Source organism: Nerophis lumbriciformis, linkage group LG11, assembly GCF_033978685.3.
Source record: "Nerophis lumbriciformis linkage group LG11, RoL_Nlum_v2.1, whole genome shotgun sequence".
NCBI classification, from domain to species: Eukaryota; Metazoa; Chordata; class Actinopteri; order Syngnathiformes; family Syngnathidae; genus Nerophis; species Nerophis lumbriciformis.
In genome coordinates, this window is record NC_084558.2 from 55,010,194 (window position 1) to 55,035,827 (window position 25,634).

Sequence of the window (25,634 nt, forward strand, 5' to 3'; positions counted from 1 at the left end):
TCATGTGCGATACTTCTCATCCGATACCGAGTGCAATTCAGGCTGGTATCGGCGATGTGCAAACATATTTCTGCTATCACGTTGTGTTTTTTAAATAATAACAAAATAGCAAAACATCGGTTCTAATAATAAAAAGCTGATATGTGTAAACAAATAATTGATGACATACTTAGTCGCATATAAGATCAGGTGTTCTTAAATTTATATAAGGTTTTTAGCATTAAAAAAAAGTTTACACACCCCTCTTCTAAATATGAATACAAATAAAATATACTTAAAATACAAACAATGTTTAGTTAGTTAATGAAAAGATAAACCAGCTTATGAAGTACAGCAATAATACAACAATAATAAATACTGTCAAATATGTAACTCAACGTTAATCTTTTTGTACAGGTGGAATTTTAGACACTTGATTATGCAAATATGCTATCATATTATTATTCTATCCTAACATGTAAACGTAAATATGCTATCATATTATTATTCTATCCTAACATGTAAACGTAAATATGCTATCATATTATTATTCTATCCTAACATGTAAACATGTTACAAACGAGCAAAAAAATCAGTGTGACATGAGAACAAGCTGAAATGTTCTATAACTGATCATTAATAAAAGAAAATAATAATAATATCTGTTTTTAGTATATAGAAAAATAACTCAATGGCCTCCGCATATTTGGACTTTTCAGGAAAAACTTTGGACATCACTGAACTAAAGTATGAAAAGTAGCGATACTTGGATTTGAGAATGGATATTAGAGCACACGTGTGGTATCAGTGGTATGGACGTTTCAGTATCACACAAGAAGGCTGATAAATGTCGGTCCAAAAGTAAAATAATAATAAAGTCACGTTGCATCTTTGACTTTGTAGACGATTCCTAAAAGTTGAAATGTACTCGTCCTTTTGCCGGGGATTTGAGGATCGATACTGAAATAGTGATACCAGATCCTGATGCTCTAGTATTCATTACGATACTTTAGTTCAGGGGTGTCCAAACTTTTTCCACCAAGGTCCGCATACGTAAAAGTAAAAAAATGCGGGGGCCATTTAGATATTTTTCAAATAGAATAAAAAAAGAGTAAAACGAGATATTGTATCAGCTTAATTTGTGTTATAGATGACTAAGTCTATTATTGTTCATTATTAGTCAGAACATCTCAGCTTTTTCTTGTTACATCATTATTTTTTGTACACTTTTACTGTTGTTTTCTTCTCATGTAAGAATAGAATAAAATAATAATTGTTTAACTTAGTGTGAAATATTAATGTTCAGTTACACATTTAACTGTTTATTATTGTTCTTGTCATTTTTCAAATAAATTCATAGTATTTTATTTTGTAATCAACCAACTGAACTTTGTTTATATTTTAAGTCTTTTTTATTTTCAGACCTTCCGGTATTTTAGATCAGGGGTGTCTGAACTGTTTTATTTTTAATCTTAATGCTAAAAAAGATATATTTAAAGACAAAAGGTGTTATAGGTGACTAAGTATATCATTATTATTGTTTTTTATCATTACATTCCCATTTTTGCTCTTGTTCATACATTTTTACTATTGCTTTTTCGCATGTAAGAATAGAATAAAATAATTCAAATAATAGAGTCACACATACACGTTTTAACTGCAGCATGCTAACTTTTTAATCACATTTTGCAAGCGTTTATCGCAGTCATATATTTTGTTACTTGACATATGCTAACTGTTAACATAGCATTGTAACTATTTTAGCCAATTATTCCGCCGTACACCTCAGAGTCTCATAACTTGCTACGTTGCATGTGCTAAATGTTAGCATGCCAACTTTATTAGCCAATGTTTCCACCGTACAACTTAAGAGTCTCATAACTTGCTACATGACACATGCTAACTGTTAGCATGCCAACTTTTTTGGCCAATTTTGTAAGCGTTTACTTCAGAGTTCCATAATGTGCTAACTTTTCATTTCCATGCCCTTTTTATTGGGATAATGAAATATGTGACAGAAGTCAACACAATGTGCTAAAGCCAAGTTGTTGTTGTGGTGGTCAGAAGTTGGAAGTGCTCGTGATGAACTCCTGCTTCCTCACATGAACTCTCAGCTGACGCTGCACACCACAAAGCTAACATTTAGCAGATGCTGCTTTTGGCAACACACACTTGGCCAGTGTTTGAAGCCCCGCCCCCGCGCTCCCATTGGCCGAGCGACAGGTGGGTGGAGGACAAATATTGCTGCTGGGACTAAACTGCAGTGGGACTCTGGCAACAAGGTCGTAGAGAAGGTCACTATCGTCTTCCTTGGCCAGCGTGATGAGGACCGCTGGGCTGGCTGTTGTCATGGCGATGCTGGCCACGGCCACGCCGCACGCGGACGTGAGGCCTCAGAGAGACTTCAGCCTGCAGAGGGTAGGTGGAACTTTCTAGCAGCTTCTTTCAACTGGGAGAAGATATATAGATTTATATACACACACTTGTACCTTCCTTGTGAGACATGTACATAATGTATATATGTACTCTACATATTGATATCTATATATATATTTACATACAGTAGTACACTAATATAGATTTATATACACACACTTGTACCTTCCTTGTGAGACATGTACATAATGTATATATTTATATATGTACTCTACCTTATTTTGATATATTTACTACCTTCATTCCTTTGTGTACTACGAGCCTGATGTGTTGCTCCTTCTTGTCCTATTTATCCACTTGCAGCGACATGCTAACTAGCTCACGCTAACAGCGTCTTGGCTTGTTAGCATGTTTGTATGCAATACTAAAACAACAACATTTTCATTTAATAAAGAATCAACTTCATCTGAAATATCTTCAAGTGGAACCTTTGCACATTTGCTGCCATCTTAAGGACAACAAGAGTTCTCCAGGTTAATGACCATGAATTGCACATTGAAGTGTACACAGCACAGCATGTTTGTATATGACCCAATCCAAACAACCTTTCCCACTCATGGTGTAAATAAACTAACACACATGCTCACACACAACACAACAAAAAGTCAACACACATGGTCACACATAACACAACAAAAAGTCAACACACATGGTCACACATAACACAACAAAAAGTCAACACACATGGTCACACATAACACAACAAAAAGTCAACACACATGGTCACACATAACACAACAAAAAGTCAACACACATGGTCACACATAACACAACAAAAAGTCAACACACATGGTCACACATAACACAACAAAAAGTCAACACATATGGTCACACATAACACAACAAAAAGTCAACACACATGGTCACACATAACACAACAAAAAGTCAACACACATGGTCACACATAACACAACAAAAAGTCAACACACATGGTCACACATAACACAACAAAAAGTCAACACACATGGTCACACATAACACAACAAAAAGTCAACACACATGGTCACACATAACACAACAAAAAGTCAACACATATGGTCACACATAACACAACCTGCTCACTGAACTTTGTGGACATTATAAAAATGTAAATTTTAAATGTGCTTTATAAATAAAGTTGATTTGATTTGATTTGATGTCCAAACACAACACATCATTCAAAATGACAGCCATTTAAATCCCCTGCAATGCATGATGGGTAAAATACAAAAGACTATCTCCACACTTATTCATGTTTGGCACATTTTAGCTGCTTGATATTTCTGATCCATTACAAAACTTTAAGGAGGTCGTCACAGAAGTATACAAGGTAGGACTTAAACTTTCTCAAACTTATATATATATATATATATATATATATATATATATATATATATATATATATATATATATATATATATATATGTTTGTGACAGTGTTGTTTAGTGTGGTTTCACTATATGGCACATGTTTATAACAGTGTTGGCGTTGTTGATACGGCCACCCTTAGTGTGACATGTAGGGCTGTTGACTAAGTATGCCCTTCATTCACTTGTGTGTTGAAAGTCAAGATAGTTGATGGTTAATGATGGGAAATAGTGAAATCTTGTCTTGACTTTGCTAACTATATATCATTTTTAACACCTCCAATATTCTGACTTGGGTCTGTAGTGAAGCATGACTAGTTAGTTATAAATTGTCCTACAGGGATGATGCTTGAAATAAATGTACTTTATTTGTCGCCATGGAGACCAGGATTAGTGATTTTGCAGTAGTTACAAACCCCGCCCCCCCATCGCCGCCCACCTCAACCGACGCACGGAGGGGGAAGGGGGGGTTTGGTGGTAGCGGGGTGTATATTGCAGCCCGGAAGAGTTAGGGCTGCATGGGATTCTGGGTATTTGTTCTGTTGTGCTTATGGTGTGTTACGGTGCGGATGTTCTCCCGAAATGTGTTTGTCATTCTTGTTTGGTGTGGATTCACAGTGTGGCGCATATTTCTAACAGTGTTAAAGTTATTTATACGGGCACCGTCAGTGTAACCTGTATCGCTGTTGGCCAAGTATGCATGGAATTCACGTGTGTGTGCGTGCTGAATCTGCACATATTATGTGACTGGGCCAGCATTCGCTGGATTGGGTGAAAAGCGGACGTGACGATTTTTGGGAGGGGCACTGAAATTTGAGAGTCTCCCGGGAGGGTTGGCAAGTATGAGAATTAGGGAGGGTTGGCAAGTATGAGAATTAGGGAGGGTTGGCAAGTATGAGAATTAGGGAGGGTTGGCAAGTATGAGAATTAGGGAGGGTTGGCAAGTATGAGAATTAGCGGTGAATGAAGTGTTACCGCTGTATATAACCGCGGGCCAGCTCGAGTGTTAATTTGATATCGCCTCAAGGGCCAAGTGAAATGACACGGGGCCAGAGTTTGACACCCATGGTTCAGCACATGGTTTTGATGATATTTTATTAAGATCTTGCTAATGATGTTAGATGATGTGCGTTTAGCATGTTGCTTATGTAGCTGTTTTTCGGGTGTGGCTTTATGACATTTTATTACTGTAACACATTGCTGACATAGTTTGACATGTGGCTGATATCGGTTATTGATGTTCCTTCAGCATGTTGTTAATGTGGCTACAAGTATGTTTAGCACGTGGCTTTGATGACGTTTTATTAAGACAACGCCAACCTAGTGAGTTAGTTTAGCATGTCGCTAATATATTTTCATGTTTATGTAGCATTTTGCTAACTTAGCTGAAAGTATGTTCAGCGAATGTCTGCAGACGTTTTAGTAACACATTGCTAAAGTAGTTTGATGATGCTCGTTACCATGTTGCTAATTTAACTGAATGTTTAACTCGTGGCTTTGATGTTTTAATAACATTGCTAACGTATGTAAGGTTGTTCATTTAGCATGTTGCTAATTTAACTGAATGTTTAACTCGTGGCTTTGATGATGTTTTAATAACATTGCTAACGTATGTAATAATGTTGTTCATTTAGCATGTTGCTAATTTAACTGAATGTTTAACTCGTGGCTTTGATGATGTTTTAATAACATTGCTAACGTATGTAAGGTTGTTCATTTAGCATGTTGCTAATTTAACTGAATGTTTAACTCGTGGCTTAGATGATGTTTTTATAACATTGCTAACTTATGTAAGGTTGTTCATTTAGCATGTTGCTAATATAGGTTGACGATGTTTAGCATTTTGCTAATTTAGCTTAAAGTATGGTTATGAAGACATTTGAATAACACATCGCTAACGTAGTTTGATGCTTGTTTAGCACTTTGCTAATTCAATCTGCCAAGCTGATGTTTGCCTAAATTCTGCTGATACAGCAAATGACCTTGAACGCTACCTTAGCAAAACTAGCAGCTGATGTTTACGTAACGCAAATCCAAATATTGTGGTGAGTTGAAGAAGATGTTTATGAGAATGTGTGTAGTTTGCAGGGAGATGGTACCGCGTGGGCCTGGCGTACGACTCCCCCACCTTCGTCCCTCACAGAGACAAAGTCAAGGCCTCTGTGGGCGTGATCAGCGTGCAAGCTAACGGCAACGTCAACCTCACCATGTGGGACGCCATGTGAGTCTCTGATGATGGCGCACGCCACATCTCTGGGAAGGTCAACCTTCTCCACCACTGACTTGTCCGTGTGTGTGTTTGTATGTGTGTGTGTGTGTGTGTGTGTGTGTGTGTGTGTGTGTGTGTGTGTGTCAGGCCCACAGGCTGTGGTAGTAAGACATACTACTACGAGAAGACCAACGTTCCAGGATACTTGACCTACTTCAGCACACGTGAGTGCTAACTTGATGCTCATTCCTGACAACTTTCTGACTAATCATACTAACTTTGACTGCTAATCAAAATTTAAAAAAAGAAAAATATTTCCTTATTCCACTGACAATTTGATCTTTTTATATTTTAATACATACAATTAGCATGATACCTTTAAGCAATTTTGCCAACTTACACCTCAGAGTCATGCAGTTTTGTACATGACACTTACTGTTAGCATGCTAACAGTTAACATGCTAGTATGCTAACATTAGCATGCTAACGTTTTTAGCCCATTTTGCCACCTTACACCTCAGAGTCATATGACATTAGCATGCTAACATGCTAACATTTAAGCCAATTTTACCACCATACATCTTTTTACATGGTAATACTTACAATTAGAATGATAACTTTTTTAGACAATTTCACCAACTTGCACCTCAGAGTCATATGACATTAGCATGCTAATATGCTAACATTTCAGCCAATATTACACCTCAGTGTGACACTTGCTAACTGTTAGCATAATACCCGGTAACTTTTTGAGCCCATTTGGCCACTTTACATCTCAGAGTCATATAACTTAGCATGAGTCACGTACAAAGTTGTATGACTCTGAGGTGTACAGTGGCCTAGTGGTTAGAGTGTCCGCCCTGACATGGGTAGGTTGTGAGTTCAAACCCCGGCCGAGACATACCAAAGACTACAAAAACGGGAGCCATTACCTCCCTGCTTGGCACTCAGCATCAAGGCTTGGAATTGGGGGTTAAATCACCAAATGATTTCTGAGCGTGGTGCACGCTGCTGCTCACTGCTCCCCTCACCTCCCAGGGGGTGGAACAAGGGTGATGGGTCAAATAGAGAGGACAAATTTCACCACACCTAGTGTGTGTGTGTGTGTGTGTGTGTGTGTGTGAGACAATCATTGGAACTTTAACTTGGCAGCATATTTCACGTACCAAGTGTTATGACTGAGGTGTATGGCGGTAAAATTGGCTAAAATGTTAGCATGTTAGCATGCTAATGTCATATAACTGAGGTGTAAGGTCTCAAAATGGGCAAAAAAAAGTGCATGCTAATGTTAGCATGTTTACATTTTTTACCACGATACACCTGAGTATATGCTAACTGCATACTAACGTTAATATGTTAGCATGCTAGCTTTGTTTTAGCTGCTTACGCCTCAGAGTCACATAACTTGGTGCTATACCTACGTTCCAACTGTTGGCATGGCATGCTAATGTTAGCATTTTGGTTCTACTTGCGCATATTGGCGGCTCGCACGTTTTTATGGCTTGTGCACATCCAGCATTCACAGGTAATTGCTCTTGAAATTGCATATTCCAGTTTTTTTATTTTATTTTGTTATTTTATTATTAAACCAACATAAAAAACACAAGATACACTTACAATTAGTGCACCAACCAAAAAAACTTCTCTCCCCCATTTACACTCATTCACAGTCATTAGCAGAAAAGGGTTGTTTCTTTGGGTTATTAATATTCTGGTTCCTACAATATACAAACCCCGTTTCCATATGAGTTGGGAAATTGTGTTAGATGTAAATATAAACGGAATACAATAATTTGAAAATAATTTTCAAGCCATATTCAATTGAATGCACTACAAAGACAACATATTTGATGTTCAAACTCAAACTTTATTTTTTTTTTTGCAAATAATGATTAACTTAGAATTTCATGGCTGCAACACGTGCCAAAGTAGTTGGGAAAGGGCATGTTCACCACTGTGTTACATCACCTTTCCTTTTAACAACACTCAATAAACGATTGGGAACTGAAGAAACTAATTGTTGAAGCTTTGAAAGTGGAATTGTTTCCCATTCTTGTTTTATGTAGAGCTTCAGTCGTTCAACAGTCCGGGGTCTCCGCTGTCGTATTTTACGCTTCATAATGCGCCACACATTTTCAATGGGAGACAGGTCTGGACTGCAGGCGGGCCAGGAAAGTACACCCGCACTCTTTTTTTACGAAGCCACGCTGTTGTAACACGTGCTGAATGTGGCTTGGCATTGTCTTGCTGAAATAAGCAGGGGCGTCCATGAAAAAGACGGCGCTTAGATGGCAGCATATGTTGTTCCAAAACCTTTCAGCATTAATGGTGCCTTCACAGATGTGTAAGTTACCCATGTCTTGGGCACTGATGCACCCCCATACCATCACACATGCTGCCTTTTACACTTTGCGTCGATAACAGTCTGGATGGTTCGCTTCCCCTTTGGTCCGGATGACACAATGTCGAATATTTCCAAAAACAATTTGAAATGTGGACTCGTCAGACCACAGAACACTTTTCCACTTTGCATGAGTCCATCTTAGATGATCTCGGGGCCAGAGAAGCCGGCGGAGTTTCTGGATATTGTTGATAAATGGCTTTCGTTTTGCATAGTAGAGCTTTAACTTGTACTTACAGATGTAGCGACCAACTGTATTTAGTGACAGTGGTTTTCTGAAGTGTTCCTGAGCCCATGCGGTGATATCCTTTAGAGATTGATGTCGGTTTTTGATACAGTGCCGTCTGAGGGTTCGAAGGTCACGGTCATTCAATGTTGGTTTCCGGCCATGCCGCTTACGTGGAGTGATATATACATGTATATATATATATATATATATATATATATATATATATATATATATATATATATATATACATTCACACAAACATATATATGCAAGACAGAAAGATACACACATATATATATATATATATATATATATATATATATATATATATATATATTATATATATATGTGTATATATTATATATATACATGGTTACTTTACATACATATATAAAATAGACATGTCTTATATATGTATATTATATATATGTATATACATACATACATACATACATATAAATACATTTTTATTGGTATATATTTTGACTTAGTTCTATAATGATATGTAGATGAAAAACTAATAGTAACGAAGCATGAGGTTGTTAATTTGTATTTGAAGAGTGTTATGTCAGCCCAGTAAACACAAGTTTTGTGTCAGGACACAACATGGTGAAGGACATCACAGTTGTGGAGACCAACTACAGCGAATACGCTCTGGTGCTCAAACACAAAGTTTTCCACAGAGAGTACACACAGGTGGCGCTTTATGGTGAGACACACACACACACACACATTGTGTACAACTATTCATATATTCATGTGTACATAATACACACATTGTGTACAACTATTCATATATTAATGTGTACATAATACACACATTGTGTACAACTACTCATATACCAATGTGTACATAATACACACATTGTGTACTACTATTCATACATTAATGTGTACATAATACACACATTGTGTACTACTATTCATACATGAATGTGTACATAATACACACATTGTGTACTACTATTCATGTACTGATGTGTACATAATACACACATTGTGTACTACTATTCATGTACTGATGTGTACATAATACACACATTGTGTACTACTATTCATGTACTAAGTGTGTATACTGTAGGTCGCTCTCAGAGGCTGAGAAGTGATCTCATCCAAAAGTTTAAAGCCTTTGCTTTGTCGCGAGGATTCCCCCGAGAGGCCATTCTCACACCACCTCCAGCAGGTAAATCATCCAAATACTTTTGATTTGTGCATAATCCTTCATTTTCTTTTTTTTTAAACCAACAGAGAACTGCCCTCCATCACCATCTGGCCGTTAGGTGAGTTTATTGATATGATTATTGATATGATTGACAGGTCATCTCATGCATGTGTTCTCTTACAGGTCCCTCCCCTTTTCTAATCCACCATTGATTTACACGCCAATAAGAGCTGGTCAATATGTCACTTCTCTGGCTAATAAACTATAATCAATGTCACTTCTCTGGCTAATAAACTGTAATCAATATATCACAACTCTAGCTAATAAACTATAATCAATAGGTCACTTCTCTGGCTAATAAACTATAATCAATATGTCACTTCTCTGCCTAATAAACTATAATCAATATGTCACTTCTCTGCCTAATAAACTATAACCAATCGATCAACACAGTCAGCCTTTTGCTGTAATCTTGTGTCTTTCATTCTAACGGAAGGAAGTGGTGTTGCGTCATGTGGCAGTGGTGTTGCGTCATGTGGAAGTGGTGTTGCGTCATGTTGAAGTGGTGTTGCGTCATGTGGAAGTGGTGTTGCGGTTAGAGTTAGGGTTATAGCTATGCTAATTTTGCTAACATAGCATGACGTTAAAATGTGATGTTAGCATGTAGCGGACATAGCTATGCTAATGTTGCTAATGTAGCATGATAAAATGTGATGTTAGCATGTAGCTCACATCGCTATGCAAATGTTGCTATCCTGTCATTATGTTAAAATGTGATGTTAGCATGTAGGTCACATAGCTATGCTAATGTTGCTAACGTAGCATGATGTTAAAATGTGATGTTAGCATGTAGCTATGCTAGTGTTCCTAACATTTGTGTTCTCCTGTCACACTCCATGTTACATTGTTGTGTGTACATTTTTATCTGAAATAAGACTTCAGTTTTAAGATGTGTATCAAAGCCTTTCTTGCTTCTTTCATCCATAAGACAGCTTTAAATGTTACTTTGTTAATATTGTTTCTTTTAACAAAAATGCTAACCTAGCATGATGTTGAAGTGTAAGATTTGCATGTCGCTATCATAGCTAAGCTGCCATTGCTAATGTTTGTGTCCTGCTGTGCCACTCCTTAATGTTGGATTGTTTTATGTGATACACGCCATCAAAAACATTTAAAATAAAGTTTATATTTTAAGATGTGTAGTAAGGCCTTTCTTCCCTCTTGTACTCATCAGTCAGCTACAGATGCTAGAATTTGATCATATCATATTGAAAATACTAACTTAGCATGATACCAAAATGCCATGTTAGCATGTAGCTAACATAGCTATACTAGTGTTTCTAACCTGGCATAATGTTAAAAGGTCATGTTAGCATGTAGCTCATATAGCTATGCTAGTGTTGCTAACCTAGCATGATGTTAAAATGTAATGTTTTCATGTATATCACATAGCTATGCTAATATTAACCTAGCATGATGTTAAAATGTCATGTTAGCATGTAGCTCACATAGCTACACTAGTGTTGCTAATCTTTGTGTCCTATTTGGGTAAGTATTGATTGGTCTGTCCTAACACGTCCTCAGAGAACTTTGCCCAGCAACCTTCCAAAGAGCAAACAAGTCATGGTTGCAGTGTTTGCTGCCATTTGTAGGTCACGATGTGGCGTAGAGTTAGCATTCTGTCCTCTCTGCTGGTCTTTGCGTGTCCATGGATCCTACATGGGGCCACTTTGCAGCCGCAGGAGGATTTCCACCTGGACCGGGTGAGCAGTGAGCAGCTGAAAGGTCAAATGCTAGATGCTGTTTTTGTACGCATGCTTGACAATAACTGGTGCAGTTTTTGGGGAGGTGGTACGAGGCAGCCGTGGTGTCGGATTGTCCGCATTACATGCGCGGCAAGAAGGGAAACCCCGCTATTGTGGCGCTGGACTTGAAGCGATTTGGTCAGGCTAGCCTTACGGTGACGGCCACGGCTCCCAGGTGAGACCGTTGCGCTAGCACGTTAGCACGTTAGCATGCTGATTGTTGTGCCCGCAGACACGGCTCATGCCAGCAGACGTCCAACCAATACGCTTCCACGGACACAGCGGGGAGCTTTTTCTACCACCTTGCAAGTAAGTCTCATGCGTAATTGCGCATATTAGCAGAGATTTATTTATTTATTTTTATTTCTAATATATATTTAGTATTTTATGCACATATTAACATATATTTTTCATTATTTGATTTATTCATTTATTTCTATTGTATTTTTATTTTATTTTTGTGCACATTTGCATACCGTATATTTTTCATAATCTTTTTATTTTCTATTGTACTTTTTATTTTTGAATTTTTAATGCACATATTGGCATGATTCATTGTTTAATTGTTTTAGTTATCTACTTGTATTTTATTGTATTTTTAAGCACATATTAGCATATCTTTCTTATTCATTTATTTTTGTATTTTTTATGCACAGATGTTTTTTTGTATTTTTTATTTATCTATTTTATTTCTAATACATATATCTGTTGTTGTTTTATTCACATATTAGCATATAATTGTATTAGTTTGATTTATATTTATTTATTTATTTATTTATTTATTTTTTTGCAGCTCTTAGCATACTGCATATTTTTCAAAAAATGTTTCTTTATCTATTCTTATTCCCGTTGTATCTTTTTATTTTTCTATTTTCAAGCACATATTAGCATATTTGTTCTGTTCAGTATGATGTTCTCAGCCATGCTGACAGATGGAGACATGGGGATAGACCTGAGCTACCGCACTGATGGCAAGCTGTTTAATCTGCAAAGATTCCAGGCAAAGACAAAAGTGCAGACCACCAAGGTTCACGACTTTCTCTTTGCGAACGACTGTGCCCTGAATGCTTCCAACGAGCTGGAAATGCAACGGAGCATGTACAACTTTTCCACAGCATACTCAGACTTTGGACTCACCATCAGTACAAAGAAAACAGGTTATGCATCAACCTGCTCCTGGAGACCCGTACACTGAGCCCCTTGTCAGCGTAAATGGTGAGGACCTCAAAGCTGCTGAAAAGTTTGTCTACCTGGGTAGCACCTTGTCACGCGTGGGCAACATCGACGAGGAGGTCATACATAGGATAGCGCATGGAAGTGCTGCATTTGGCCGACTCCGCAGTTCTGTCTGGGAGCGCGGAGGGCTTAGCCTACGGACCAAACTTAAGGTCTACCGTGCTGTTGTCCTACCCGCCCTGTTGTATGCCTGTGAGACCTGGACTGTATACAGCCGGCATGCTAAACAGCTTAACGCCTTCCACATGAGATCCCTCAGGAGGCTGCTCAACATCAGGTGGCAGGACAAGATCCCAGACACTGAGGTCCTCCACAGGGCTGAGATGGAGAGCATCTATGCCATCCTCAAGCGTTCCCAGCTGAGATGGGCTGGCCATGTCTGCTGCATGTCAGATGAACGCCTACCAAAAATGCTCCTGTACGGTGAACTGCACCATGGAAAGTGCTCACGCGGCAGACAGCGGAAACGCTTTAAGGACACCCTAAAGGCCAGTCTCAAGGGCTGTGGTCTGGACTCAGAGACATGGGAAGCCGATGCCCAACACCGTTCAAACTGGCGCTCTGCAGTCTGGCATGGTGTCGCAGACTTCGAGGAAAAACGCATCCATGAAGCCGAACAGAAGCGACAGCTCCGCAAGACCAGAGACAGTTCTTCCCTCTCTGCCAGCCATAACCTGCCTACAGCTCCACAAGACCAGAGACAGTTCCTCCCTCTCTGCCAGCCATAACCTGCCTACAGCTCCACAAGACCAGAGACAGTTCCTCCCTCTCTGCCAGCCATAACCTGCCTACAGCTCCACAAGACCAGAGACAGTTCCTCCCTCTCTGCCAGCCATAACCTGCCTACAGCTCCACAAGACCAGAGACAGTTCTTCCCTCTCTGCCAGCCATAACCTGCCTACAGCTCCACAAGACCAGAGACAGTTCTTCCCTCTCTGCCAGCCATAACCTGCCTACAGCTCCACAAGACCAGAGACAGTTCCTCCCTCTCTGCCAGCCATAACCTGCCTACAGCTCCACAAGACCAGAGACAGTTCCTCCCTCTCTGCCAGCCATAACCTGCCTACAGCTCCACAAGACCAGAGACAGTTCTTCCCTCTCTGCCAGCCATAACCTGCCTACAGCTCCACAAGACCAGAAACAGTTCCTCCCTCTCTGCCAGCCATAACCTGCCTACAGCTCCACAAGACCAGAGACAGTTCTTCCCTCTCTGCCAGCCATAACCTGCCTACAGCTCCACAAGACCAGAGACAGTTCCTCCCTCTCTGCCAGCCATAACCTGCCTACAGCTCCACAAGACCAGAGACAGTTCTTCCCTCTCTGCCAGCCATAACCTGCCTACAGCTCCACAAGACCAGAGACAGTTCCTCCCTCTCTGCCAGCCATAACCTGCCTACAGCTCCACAAGACCAGAGACAGTTCCTCCCTCTCTGCCAGCCATAACCTGCCTACAGCTCCACAAGACCAGAGACAGTTCTTCCCTCTCTGCCAGCCATAACCTGCCTACAGCTCCACAAGACCAGAGACAGTTCCTCCCTCTCTGCCAGCCATAACCTGCCTACAGCTCCACAAGACCAGAGACAGTTCTTCCCTCTCTGCCAGCCATAACCTGCCTACAGCTCCACAAGACCAGAGACAGTTCCTCCCTCTCTGCCAGCCATAACCTGCCTACAGCTCCACAAGACCAGAGACAGTTCCTCCCTCTCTGCCAGCCATAACCTGCCCTCACTGCAGCCACTCATTCCGCGCAAGGATTGGCCTCATCAGCCATCTTCGCACACACAAATCAACGTGAAGTCACTTGGTCATCTTCGACGAACATGATATTTTTTATGCACATATCAGTTTTGTTTTTTGTATTTATCTATTTTTATTTGTAATAGATATATATTTTGTTATTGTTAAGCAAATTTTTTTTATTAATGTTTATTTTGGTTGTATTTGTTTTATTTTTTATGTTTATACATATATTAACATACTGTATATATTTTTTATCTATCTTTATTTCAATTGTATTTGTTTAATGCCCATATTAACCTTATTTTTTGTTTATTTTCTTCTTTATCTATTTTTATTCCTATTCTATCTATTATTTTTGTATTTTAAGCACATATTAGCATATATTTTTTATATTTTTATTCATAATTTTTTATTCTATTTGTTTATTCTTTTATGCACATCTGTTTTTTTTGTTTTTTTATTCATCTTTATTTCTAATGTATATTTATTTGTATTTTTATGCACATACTAGCATATATTATTGTTTTATCTATTTTTTATTTCTATTATATTTGTTTATTTTGTATGCATATATTAGCGTACTGTATACTTTTAATAACTTTATATTTATCCATTTTATTTAAATTTTTTTATTATAGAATTTTTTTAATGCAAATATTAGCATAATTTTTTGTTTATTTTATTTCCTTATCTGTTTTTATTCCTATTGCATCTTTTTATTTTTGTATTTTTAAGCACCTATTCGGCAGGTGGTGAGTTCAAATGAGTGATACCAAAGACTAGAAAAATGACCTCACTGTTTGGCACTCAGCATCAAGGGTTGGAATTGGGGGTTAAATCACCAAAATGATTCTCGAGCACGGCCACCGCTGCTGCTCACTGCTCCCCTCACCTCCCAGGGGGTGGAACAAGGGGATAGGTTAATTTCACCACACCTAGTGTGTGCATGTGTGTGTGTGTGTGTGTGTGTGTATGACTATCATTGGAACTTTAACTTGATATCTTTTTTATTATTTTGTATGATATATTTGTATTTGTTCATGCACATGTCAGTTGTTTTAGTATTGCTTGTATGTCATTTGACTGTATTTTCTCCAATATTCCCAAATGACTAAACATGTGGTGTCCCTGAAGGACTCGGAGCAGACGTGGGCGTCTCCGTGGTCCACACCGACTACGACGAGTACGCCACGATGCTTCTGCTGAGCACCGAGAGAACATCCCAGAACACCACCACCATCGTCAAACTTTACAGTGAGACTCTTGTATTTGTTTTCAAACTTGGATAATGATTAGGAGTGCATGAGAAAGTAGAATGATCGCATCACAGCACCAACACAAGCAGAGTGCTGAGTCGGCGATGGTATTGAGTGTATTCCACACAACATTTTCAAGCGCAACCAGAGGTAGATATGCTATACACGCAGCTACTGCCAAAAAAAAAATGTAAAAAGAAAAAAAAATAATTAAATTGTTATATGTATCCAGTGATTATACTATAAAGTTATTTTCCATTTAACTTCACCAGTTTTAGATTATTTTTATTCAAAATCGCTGAATTTTCACATTTGCCGTTCAAATACTGAGAAGAGACGGTGCGGTGATCAGCAGCCAGTTGAGGCACGTCACTCAGTGCCTCAACATGGATTGCGGGCTCGGCTAACTGCTGGCCTGCTGTGCAGTGAGACAGTATTGCTATATGAACTATATTATACATTTCCATAGTTTAGTTAGCTGAGGTATATAATGTACAGTGTATTTTGTCAACAACTGTATGTGTGTAACGTATTTCTTGTACTGAGCGATCATAAAACTGCTGCGAAGATTTACTGGCTGAGGCTTGCGTAACCCCGCCTCCTGGTGCCGGTTATTGCACCTTCGCCGCAGACTGCACCCCCGACGGGAGCGCCACACCAACCAAAGTTCACACCCAAACCCTCTACATGCAAGACCGAATCCACCCAAAAGAAGTCACTTAACAAGAAGCCAAAAAGTGCAAAAACAACAATGCTCGCGCCGGAGGAGCCGTGAACGACTGCAGGGACACAACATTAGGTACACCTGCAGACTGCAGCACGGATTTCATATTTCATTCATGCACAACTCCTCCAACACCAACACCACTGTTCCCGCACTTAGAAGTAAAGGTAAGACCAGGGGTGCTCATTACGCCGATCGCGACCTACCGGTCGATCCCGGAGGATGTGTCAGTCGATCACCAGCCAGGCATTAAAAAAATAGTCCTAAAAATGAGCGATCATAAATCTTCACTATGACGTCACTTTCGTCACTTGATTGACATTCACGGCACCCGAGGGTCTTCTGAGATGACGCTGGCTGCTGCCAGCTCATTAAAATTACCGACTGGAAGGCGAGAAACACTTTATTTCAACAGACTCTGGCGCCGTACCTGTCGTCAAAACTCCAAAGACTGACTGCACAGTTGCACAGTTGCGCTAACAAAATAAGAGTCTCAGAAAGCTGGCATGCACAAGCTAGCAAGCTACGGAGTTTGCCGACAATGTATTTCTTGTAAAGTGTATACAAAGGAGTACGGAAGCTGGACAAATAAGATGCCAAAAACCAACCACTTTCATGTGGTATTGGACAGAAAGGAGGACTTTTTTTCTCCTCCATTCGAAAATGCGGACGTTATCATCACCACTGTCTGATTCCAATCAATGCAAGTCATCACAATCAGGTAATACACCAACTTATATTCTTGTCTTCATGAAAGAAAGGAATCTATATGTGTTAAACATGCTTGTATTATCTTTAAACACCTTTAACTTATTAACAATATTAACTATATGTGTTAAACATGCTTGCATTATCTTTAAACACCTTTAACTTATTAACGATATTAACTATATGTGTTAAACATGCTTGTATTATCTTTAAACGCCTTTAACTTATTAACAATATTAACTATATGTGTTAAACATGCTTGTATTATCTTTAAACACCTTTAACTTGTTAACAATATTAACTGTGTGTTAAACATGCTTGTATTATCTTTAAACACCTTTAAGTTGTTAACAATATTAACTATATGTATTAAACATTCTTGTATTATCATTAAACACCTTTAATTTTTTAACAATATTAACTATGTGTTAAACATGCTTGTATTATCATTAAACACATTTAACTTGTTAACAATATTAACTATATGTATTAAACATGCTTGTATTATCTTTAAACACCTTTAATTTTTTTAACAATATTAACTATATGTGTTAAACATGCTTGCATTATCTTTAAACACCTTTTACTTGTCAACAATATTAACTATATATATTAAACATACTTGTATTATCATTAAACACCTTTAATGTATTAACAATATTAACTATATGTGTTAAACATGCTTGCATTATCATTAAACACCTTTAACTTGTTAACAAAAACATATATTTCATAAATAAGTAAATGTAAATTATATATATGAATGAGGTAGATCCCCACGACTTGATCAATTGAAAAGTAGCTCGCCTGCAGAAAAAGTGTGAGCACCCCTGGGTAAGACCATAATAAATTTTTTTTTATTAAATGTGCTTTTTTGTGTGCTACAGTTTGTATGTGTAAAGTTAAAGTTAAGTTAAAGTAGCAATGATTGTCACACACACACTAGGTGTAATGAAATGTGTCCTCTGCATTTGATCCATCCCCTTGATCACCCCCTGGGAGGTGAGGGGAGCAGTGGGCAGCAGCGGCGCCGCGCCCGGGAATAATTGTAGGTGATTTAACCCCCAATTCCAAGCCTTGATGCTGAGTGCCAAGCAGGGAAGAATGCTGGTATGAGCTTTTAAACATAACCCGTTAACTGCTGCCAATCAAATGGTGAATAAGATACTCTTTAGGGTTCATATGTTTGTAAATCTGACTGTGATGAAGTCAGTGCCTCACCAGTCACGAACCTCACCGCACGTCACTGGCTGTCACTCACCATGGCTGTGAACGGGTGGCTAAAAGAGTCAGGGTGGGGCTGAGGACTTTATACAGGTGAACACACCTGCCTGGACTAATTAGGCCTAATTTGGGCCGAACCATGGTTGTGAAAAGCTGGGTGTTACAGAAGGACACTGGACATTTAAAGTGATGTTATCCAAGCCTGAATACATTGTATACAAAAATGACTGATCTACAAATGCAAAAGTACTCTGTGAATGCTTTTAGACGTGTGATAGTTATTTATGGTGTATTTTACAAAAGAACGGCATTCTTAATTCCCCCTGTCAAATTGGTCCCAGCTAGTGGGAGGGGCTATGGGCTATTTAAGTTGGAAAATGCCATTTTTCTGCCAGTCTGCTGTCTGTCACTGCCAGAGGAGGTTCTCTGTCCTGAGCAGGAGGTCAAGTCTCCATGCATCAAACATCTACTGAGGCGATTATTTTGGTGATGTGTTGTAACCGGTTAAATGAGTTTTGTTGATTGCTAATTGATTTTGCTAAATCTGTTTTGATTATTTAATTCTTTACTTTGACATAGTTGATTATTGACCTTTGCTTGTGAATACATGTATTTTGTTATAATGGATGATTTACCTTTCATTATTTTTAATATGCTTATTTTGATTAATTATTTAGGCCTATTTAACGCATGTGACTCTGAAATGTATTTAGTATATACATTTACTATATATAATATACTATACTAGTGTTGCCTCTATTACTATTGCAGATTTTGGGTACTGTTTCCTGTTGTTCACTTCTTGATACTTTGGGATTTAAATGTTTTTAAACTGTTGCTGTGTGCCTTGCCATCGTTGGTTTGAAAGTCTGCTTTGCAAAGGTGACATTACCTTCACCTGAGGCGGGGTGTGAGATGGATGGATGGATGAAAATAGGTATCTAATGTTCTATTAATATATTCATATATCTAATAGTAGTCTGCTATAAAAATGACAATTTTACATTCTTAGCTCGATCTTTGGATGTGCGGCCTGCGCTGCTGCATGACTTCAAGACGCTGGTCCAGAAACAAGGCATGCGTGAAGACGACATCATCTTTCATGAGAAGACTGCTTCAAATAGTACATGTTTATGAATTATGATGTATGAACATTGTTTGACCTTTCACAATAGTCATTGATGTGCAGTTGCTAGCATACATGTAATACATATTGCATCATGCTTGATAACTTAGTGTGGACATTTCATTGCTAAGACGGATGACTGGCGGCCATGTTTGTCAACCATTGTTGGCTCATGTTCGACTCACATGTTTTTGTCAGTCCCTTTTTAAAAATGTGCAAGTTTGGTGAGGATTGGACTAACCTGGAGTGAGTGTGTCATTCACTCACTACCTGTATCAACACTGTCTATGTAATGTAATGTTCACTTTTTTGTAATTCAATGAACATATTGAAAAATCTTATTTGAGGGTTAAAAATATTGTAATGCCTGTGATGAGGTGGAGACTTGTTCAGGGTGTACACTGCCTTCCGCCCGAACGCAGCTGAAATAGGCTCCAGCGACCCTGAAAGGCACAAGCGGTAAAAAGTGGATGGATGTATCGTAATGAACATGTTTTGTTTTAGCTTTTGAATATATCTGCCAGCACATAGATCATTTACATTTATTTTCTTCTCAGCTGTCAACTAGTTTGTCATCCGGCACATGTCCTTGGTAGCAAACATGGTGCTGGCTGGTTGTTTAATGATCAATTAGCACCCTCTAGTGGCAAACACGCTAATCTGCAAGTGATCATCAAAAAAATCTGGTGAAATGTGTCAATGGTCCGATCTTCACTGAGAACATGAGAAAAAATGTTTATTCATCAAACATATTCATCTCATTCTGCTTTATTTACTTTGTTTCTTCTATTTGTGGTCTATATTTTGTTTATTTGAAGAAATGTATTAAATTAATCAAAACCAATTTAATACTTTTTATACACGCAGCTACTGCCATCCTAAGACTTTTAGGTTTTGAGAAAAAAAGAAATGGAGGTTTCCTACAGCCACAACAGTAATGCCACGATTTTATGATTTGAAAAAAAAAAAATTGTATTTGTGCTCTGGACCGTAACCCTTTTTTTTTTTTATAAAACAGTTTGATATATTAGAGTTAGGGTTAGGGGGATGTGTAGGGGGTGTGCACTGTGTTAAGGTTAGGGCAGGGGTCGGCAACCCGCGGCTCTAGAGCCGCATGCGGTTCTTTAGCGCCGCCCGAGTGGCTCTCTGGAGCTTTTTCAAAAACGTATGAAAAAAGATGAGGGGAAAAAAATATGTTTTTTGTTTTAATATGGTTTCTGTAGGAGGACAAACATGACACAAACCTCCCTAATTGTTATAAAGCACATTGTTTATATTAAACATGCTTCACTGACTCAAGTATTTGGCGAGCGCCGTTTTGTCCAACTAATTTTGGCGGTCCTTGAACTCACCGTGGTTTGTTTACATGTATAACTTTCTCCGACTTTCGAGGACATGTTTTATGCCACTTCTTTTTCTGTCTCATTTTGTCCACCAAACGAATGCACAAAGGTGAGTTTTGTTGATGTTATTGACTTGTGTGGAGTGCTAATCAGACATATTTGGTCACTGCAAGACTGCAAGCTAATCGATGCTAACATGCTATTTAGGCTAGCTATATGTACATATTGCATCATTATGTCTAATTTGTAGCTATATTTGAGCTCATTTAGTTTCCTTTAAGTCCTCTTAATTCAATTTATATCTCATGACACACTATCTGTATGTAATATGGCTTTTATCTTGTTGCGGCTCCAGACAGATTTGTTTTTGTATTTTTGGTCCAATATGGCTCTTTCAACATTTTGGGTTGCCGACCCCTGGGTTAGGGTTTTTTGGGATTGAGTTAGAGAGAGAGAGAGGGGGGGAGGAATGTGCGCGGTAGAGATGCGCGGTTTGCGGACACAACCGCGGAGTCCGCGGATTATCCGCGGATCGGGCGGATGAAATTTAAAAAAATAAGATTTTATCGGGTCGGGCGAATTAATTAGATTTTTTTTTTTTTTTTGCGGGTGGCAGTTAAACCAATTGGTAAATATATATACATAGTTAAATGTTGTTACCCACATACGAAAAACGAGCAGGCACCTGCAGCATATGCCACAACAGAAGAAAAAAAAAAAAAGAGATGGACACTTTTACGGAGCGGAGAAGGGATGCCTCGCCGGGGTCCGGGACCGAGGCCCCTTCCCCCGAGAGGGCCCCACCGGGAGCGGCCGGCGTCACGCGCAGCAGGTAAGCAGCTTACCTGCCCGCCACCCCCGTGGCCGGGGGCTCGTAACATGGGTCACTCCGCCCGCGCAGCTTACCTGCTTGCCACCCCTGTTGCCGGGGGCGCGTAACAGGGGTCACTCCGCGCGCAGTGCGCTCACGAAAGGGGTGGGGCTCACCCTGGTTGATATAGAGAGCAGGACGGTGGCCATGGAAGTCGGAACCCGCTAAGGGAGTGTGTAACAACCCACCTGCCGAATCAACTAGCCCTGAAAATGGATGGCGCTGGAGCGTGGGCCCATACCTGGCCGTCGCCGGCAGCGAGACGCGCTTGGAGGTGCGCTCAGCGCGGCTCCCATATGATTGCGCACTGGTGTGCGTCTGGGTCGTGACAGCGTGGCACGCGCAAGTCTGTGCTGCGTTGGATCAGTCTCCTTTCTTTAACAGGCAAAAGCTTTATAACCTCACCATACCTGCCAACTTTTAAATCAGAAAAACCTAGTAGCCAGGGTCCAAGGGCCGCAGGCCCCGGTAGGTCCAGGACAAAGTCCTGGTGGAGGGTTCAGGGCTTCGCCCCCCGACGCAAAATGATTATTAGCATTCAGACAGGTTAAAATGTTGCTAAAACCATCACTTTTCTATCAGTCACAGTGACTTTTCAAAACAAAAATATTACAGCAAAAATCATATGGGTTGATTGACATGTTTATTCTGTAAGCTAACTTCAATAGTTTGAAATTATTTTGACAGTTAATGCCAGTTATCCTGTCAACCTTTCACAAGACTTCAATTTGTTAATTGAAAGTATAAATAGTATAAACACTTTTAACAGTATGTCGTGCTGTGAAATACAGCCGACAGGATGGCGCACCAAACACGAAGCAAGGCCATGCTGCAGGAGAACAAAGGACTTCTTTCATTTAAGGTTTGTGATAAACCATCAAACTCATTCGTTAAAAGGACTCTATAGTAATATAAAGCGAATTTTTCTGGACATTATCATGCAAGAAAAGTTTATTTTTGGGATCGCGATCACCGCGTAATGATTTTTAAAGGTTGCATTACATTATTAACTGTCCCATGTGATCAGCCAGTGCGATTGGAAGTCCATGCTCAATTATTGCCTCCCTAAATAAAACTTCGGCATTTATCACATCCAAAGAATCTGTTTGGGCGACGAAAAACGTTGAAAGTTTTCCACTTGTATCGCTAGCAACGGCATTAGACTTGTGTTTTTTTGTCCCAACGTGGTCTTTTACATCACTAATTCCTCCGTGTCCGATCGAAAAATCTTGTCTGCACAAGGTGCAATTCGCGTAGTTTTCACCCTTTTTTTTTTTTTAAATTAATATTAGATATATAACAACGGGCGGATGGCGGGCGGGTGCAGTTCTGATCAAACGTTACATCGGGTGGATGGCGGATGGTTGACGACTTTCTGCCGCGGTTGCGGATGAAATAAATTGCCTATCCGCGCATCTCTAGTGCGCGGTCTGTCAAGGTTGGGCCCCGCCAGACACAGAACCCCCGTAAGTCCCCGAAGGAGGCCAACCAGATAACACCCACAAAGTCAGACATTTTGCACCCCATTTAGACCCCCCCCCCCCCCTCCGCTCCACCGATGTATAGGGATTGTGGGGTCAGCCCACCCATCTTTGGAACCAGCGTGTCAGTGGGGGAGTTCCATCTCGCCACACCCACCTCTCTGGCTGGCTGGACAGCGATGGACGTGAACAAGCTGTGGTCAGGAGCCTCGAAGCGTTCAGCACTCAGTCGTCTCATCCTCTTCGTCTCAGGTCGCCTGCAGGTAGGAGGGGGTTCACCAAAAGTCGCACTCTGTACCTGGGGCGCCTGGGGTCTGATGTTCCATGGTCTCCGGTCATTCACGGGCCGTCTGCATTCTCGTCTTCGTCTGCCGTCTTGCGTCAGAGGAGCTGAGCAGGTAGCTTCTGCGTGTGTGCCAGATCGCTGTGGAGCCATCTGGACAGCCGGCGCAAAGCAGGTAGGAGGAGGGAACTCGCCGCAGATCTCCACCATGGCCTGAGGTCTCTGGGATGGAGAGGGGCGTCGTCGTTCCGTCCTGGTGGAACCGCTCGTGCGTTGTGGCCTTTGGGTGTCACCACCAGCGAGGCTATTTGGCTCTCCGCCAGTTGTAGGATGTCAGAAGTCATCTTTGTGCCAAGCTTTTTTCTGGCCCAGTTCAAGGCAATAAAAAAGGCGGACCTTCAGTTGTAGCCAATTACAGGAGTAAGCTTTTCCTTTTCAATTTTTAATGTATTTGAATAATGCCTCTTCAAAATGTCCCTGGTAGCATCAGCCCAATTTTTGGCATTAATTACAATCAAGGCCTGCGTGTCAGCATTGTTTAGTGCAGGCCTGATCCTATTGGCCAGTGCATTTGCCATATTAAAAATAGTTTGTGGCTGCTCATGTTGGTTAATGTTTTTAAGATGATGCAACATTATGACAATGTTTTGCATGCATCTTATTTTAGGGCCGAAATTGTTGTCTTGGAGACCACCTCAGTTCATGATGTTATTGCCTGTTAATTCGCCGTTGTGTGGCTCAAGGTTGAGGCCCCGCACCTCTTCATCGGCACTAGCAGTTAGCTTAAATGGTAGCACCGCATGGCTTGTGCTAATGCTATTAGCCAACAACAAGGTTGCTTGCTTTTGCAAAAACCCGGACATTATATAAAAATATAAAGCAGGCAATAGAATTGGAGGTTGTTTGTCAATGTGTCAATGGGCAGATAAAAAGTAAAAATGAAAAATCCAAATTTCGAAAAAATAGTACTATTTATTTACATGTATAAACTGTGACAAATCGATGCAACGTTTTGGTATATTGTACCTTCATCAGGCGAGATATCCATCCATCCATCCATCTTCTTCCGCTTATCCGAGGTCGGGTCGCGGGGGCAGCAGCCTAAGCAGGGAAGCCCAGACTTCCCTCTCCCCAGCCACTTCGTCCAGCTCCTCCCGGTGGATCCCGAGGCGTTCCCAGGCCAGCCGGGAGACATAGTCTTCCCAACGTGTCCTGGGTCTTCCCCGTGGCCTCCTACCGGTCGGACGTGCCCGAAACACCTCCCGAGGGAGGCGTTCGGGTGGCATCCTGACCAGATGCCCGAACCACCTCATCTGGCTCCTCTCGATATGGAGGAGCAGCGGCTTTACTTTGAGCTCCCCCCGGATGGCAGAGCTTCTCACCCTATCTCTAAGGGAGAGCCCCGCCACCCGGCGGAGGAAACTCATTTCGGCCGCTTGTACCCGTGATCTTGTCCTTTCGGTCATGACCCAAAGCTCATGACCATAGGTGAGGATGGGAACGTAGATCGACCGGTAAATCGAGAGCTTTGCCTTCTGGCTCAGCTCCTTCTTCACCACAACGGATCGATACAGCGTCCGCATTACTGAAGATGCCGCACCGATCCGCCTGTCGATCTCACGATCCACTCTTCCCTCACTCGTGAACAAGACTCCGAGGTACTTGAACTCCTCCACTTGGGGCAAGATCTCCTCCCCAACCCGGAGATGGCACTCCACCCTTTTCCGGGCGAGAACCATGGACTCGGATTTGGAGGTGCTGATTCTCATCCCAGTCGCTTCACACTCGGCTGCGAACCGATCCAGTGAGAGCTGAAGATCTTGGCCAGATGAAGCCATCAGGACCACATCATCTGCAAAAAGCAGAGACCTAATCCTGCAGCCACCAAACCAGATACCCTCAACGCCCTGACTGCGCCTAGAAATTCTGTCCATAAAGGTTATGAACAGAATCGGTGACAAAGGGCAGCCCTGGCGGAGTCCAACCCTCACTGGAAACGTGTCCGACTTACTGCCGGCAATGCGGACCAAGCTCTGACACCGATTATACAGGGAGCGAACCGCCACAATAAGACA

The 25,634-nt window shown here is 40.6% G+C and overlaps 2 protein-coding genes across 4 annotated transcripts; both read left to right on the forward strand.

Moving 5' to 3' along the window:
• Positions 1 to 2,238: 2,238 nt before the first annotated feature.
• On the forward strand, positions 2,239 to 10,212 carry ptgdsa (prostaglandin D2 synthase a). Of its 2 annotated transcripts, XR_009815815.1 has the most exons (8): positions 2,239 to 2,397; positions 5,843 to 5,982; positions 6,118 to 6,194; positions 9,199 to 9,309; positions 9,682 to 9,783; positions 9,849 to 9,880; positions 9,946 to 10,003; positions 10,104 to 10,212. XR_009815815.1 is itself a non-coding variant. In XM_061966047.1 (7 exons), exons 1-6 carry the CDS (start codon positions 2,302 to 2,304, stop codon positions 9,878 to 9,880), a joined length of 558 nt encoding a protein of 185 aa, XP_061822031.1. In that variant the 5' UTR covers positions 2,239 to 2,301; the 3' UTR covers positions 9,946 to 10,212. The 2 variants fall into 2 exon arrangements, 1 of the variants encoding a protein (XP_061822031.1); XM_061966047.1 differs by having other exon boundaries at positions 9,946 to 10,212.
• A 1,162-nt stretch (positions 10,213 to 11,374) lies between these two features.
• LOC133610259 (protein AMBP-like) lies at positions 11,375 to 20,425 on the forward strand. Of its 2 annotated transcripts, none has more exons than XM_061966391.1 (5): positions 11,375 to 11,525; positions 11,600 to 11,742; positions 11,800 to 11,876; positions 15,678 to 15,797; positions 19,468 to 20,425. In XM_061966391.1, the coding sequence occupies exons 1-5, from the start codon at positions 11,421 to 11,423 to the stop codon at positions 19,590 to 19,592; spliced, it is 570 nt and encodes a 189-aa protein (XP_061822375.1). In that variant the 5' UTR covers positions 11,375 to 11,420; the 3' UTR covers positions 19,593 to 20,425. The 2 variants fall into 2 exon arrangements, with proteins under 2 accessions (XP_061822375.1, XP_061822376.1); XM_061966392.1 differs by having other exon boundaries at positions 11,394 to 11,525; positions 11,611 to 11,742.
• The last annotated feature ends 5,209 nt before the right edge of the window (positions 20,426 to 25,634 follow it).

Coding starts and splice junctions, on each gene's coding strand:
- ptgdsa (XM_061966047.1), top strand. CDS start 2,302: ATGAGGACCGCTGGGCTGGCTGTTGTCATGGCGATGCTGGCCACGGCC. Junction 6,195..9,198: donor CTTGACCTACTTCAGCACAC/GTGAGTGCTAAC, acceptor GTTTTGTGTCAG/GACACAACATGGTGAAGGAC. Junction 9,310..9,681: donor CACACAGGTGGCGCTTTATG/GTGAGACACACA, acceptor TGTATACTGTAG/GTCGCTCTCAGAGGCTGAGA.
- LOC133610259 (XM_061966391.1), top strand. CDS start 11,421: ATGTGGCGTAGAGTTAGCATTCTGTCCTCTCTGCTGGTCTTTGCGTGT. Junction 11,526..11,599: donor AGGATTTCCACCTGGACCGG/GTGAGCAGTGAG, acceptor TAACTGGTGCAG/TTTTTGGGGAGGTGGTACGA. Junction 11,743..11,799: donor GTGACGGCCACGGCTCCCAG/GTGAGACCGTTG, acceptor TTGTGCCCGCAG/ACACGGCTCATGCCAGCAGA.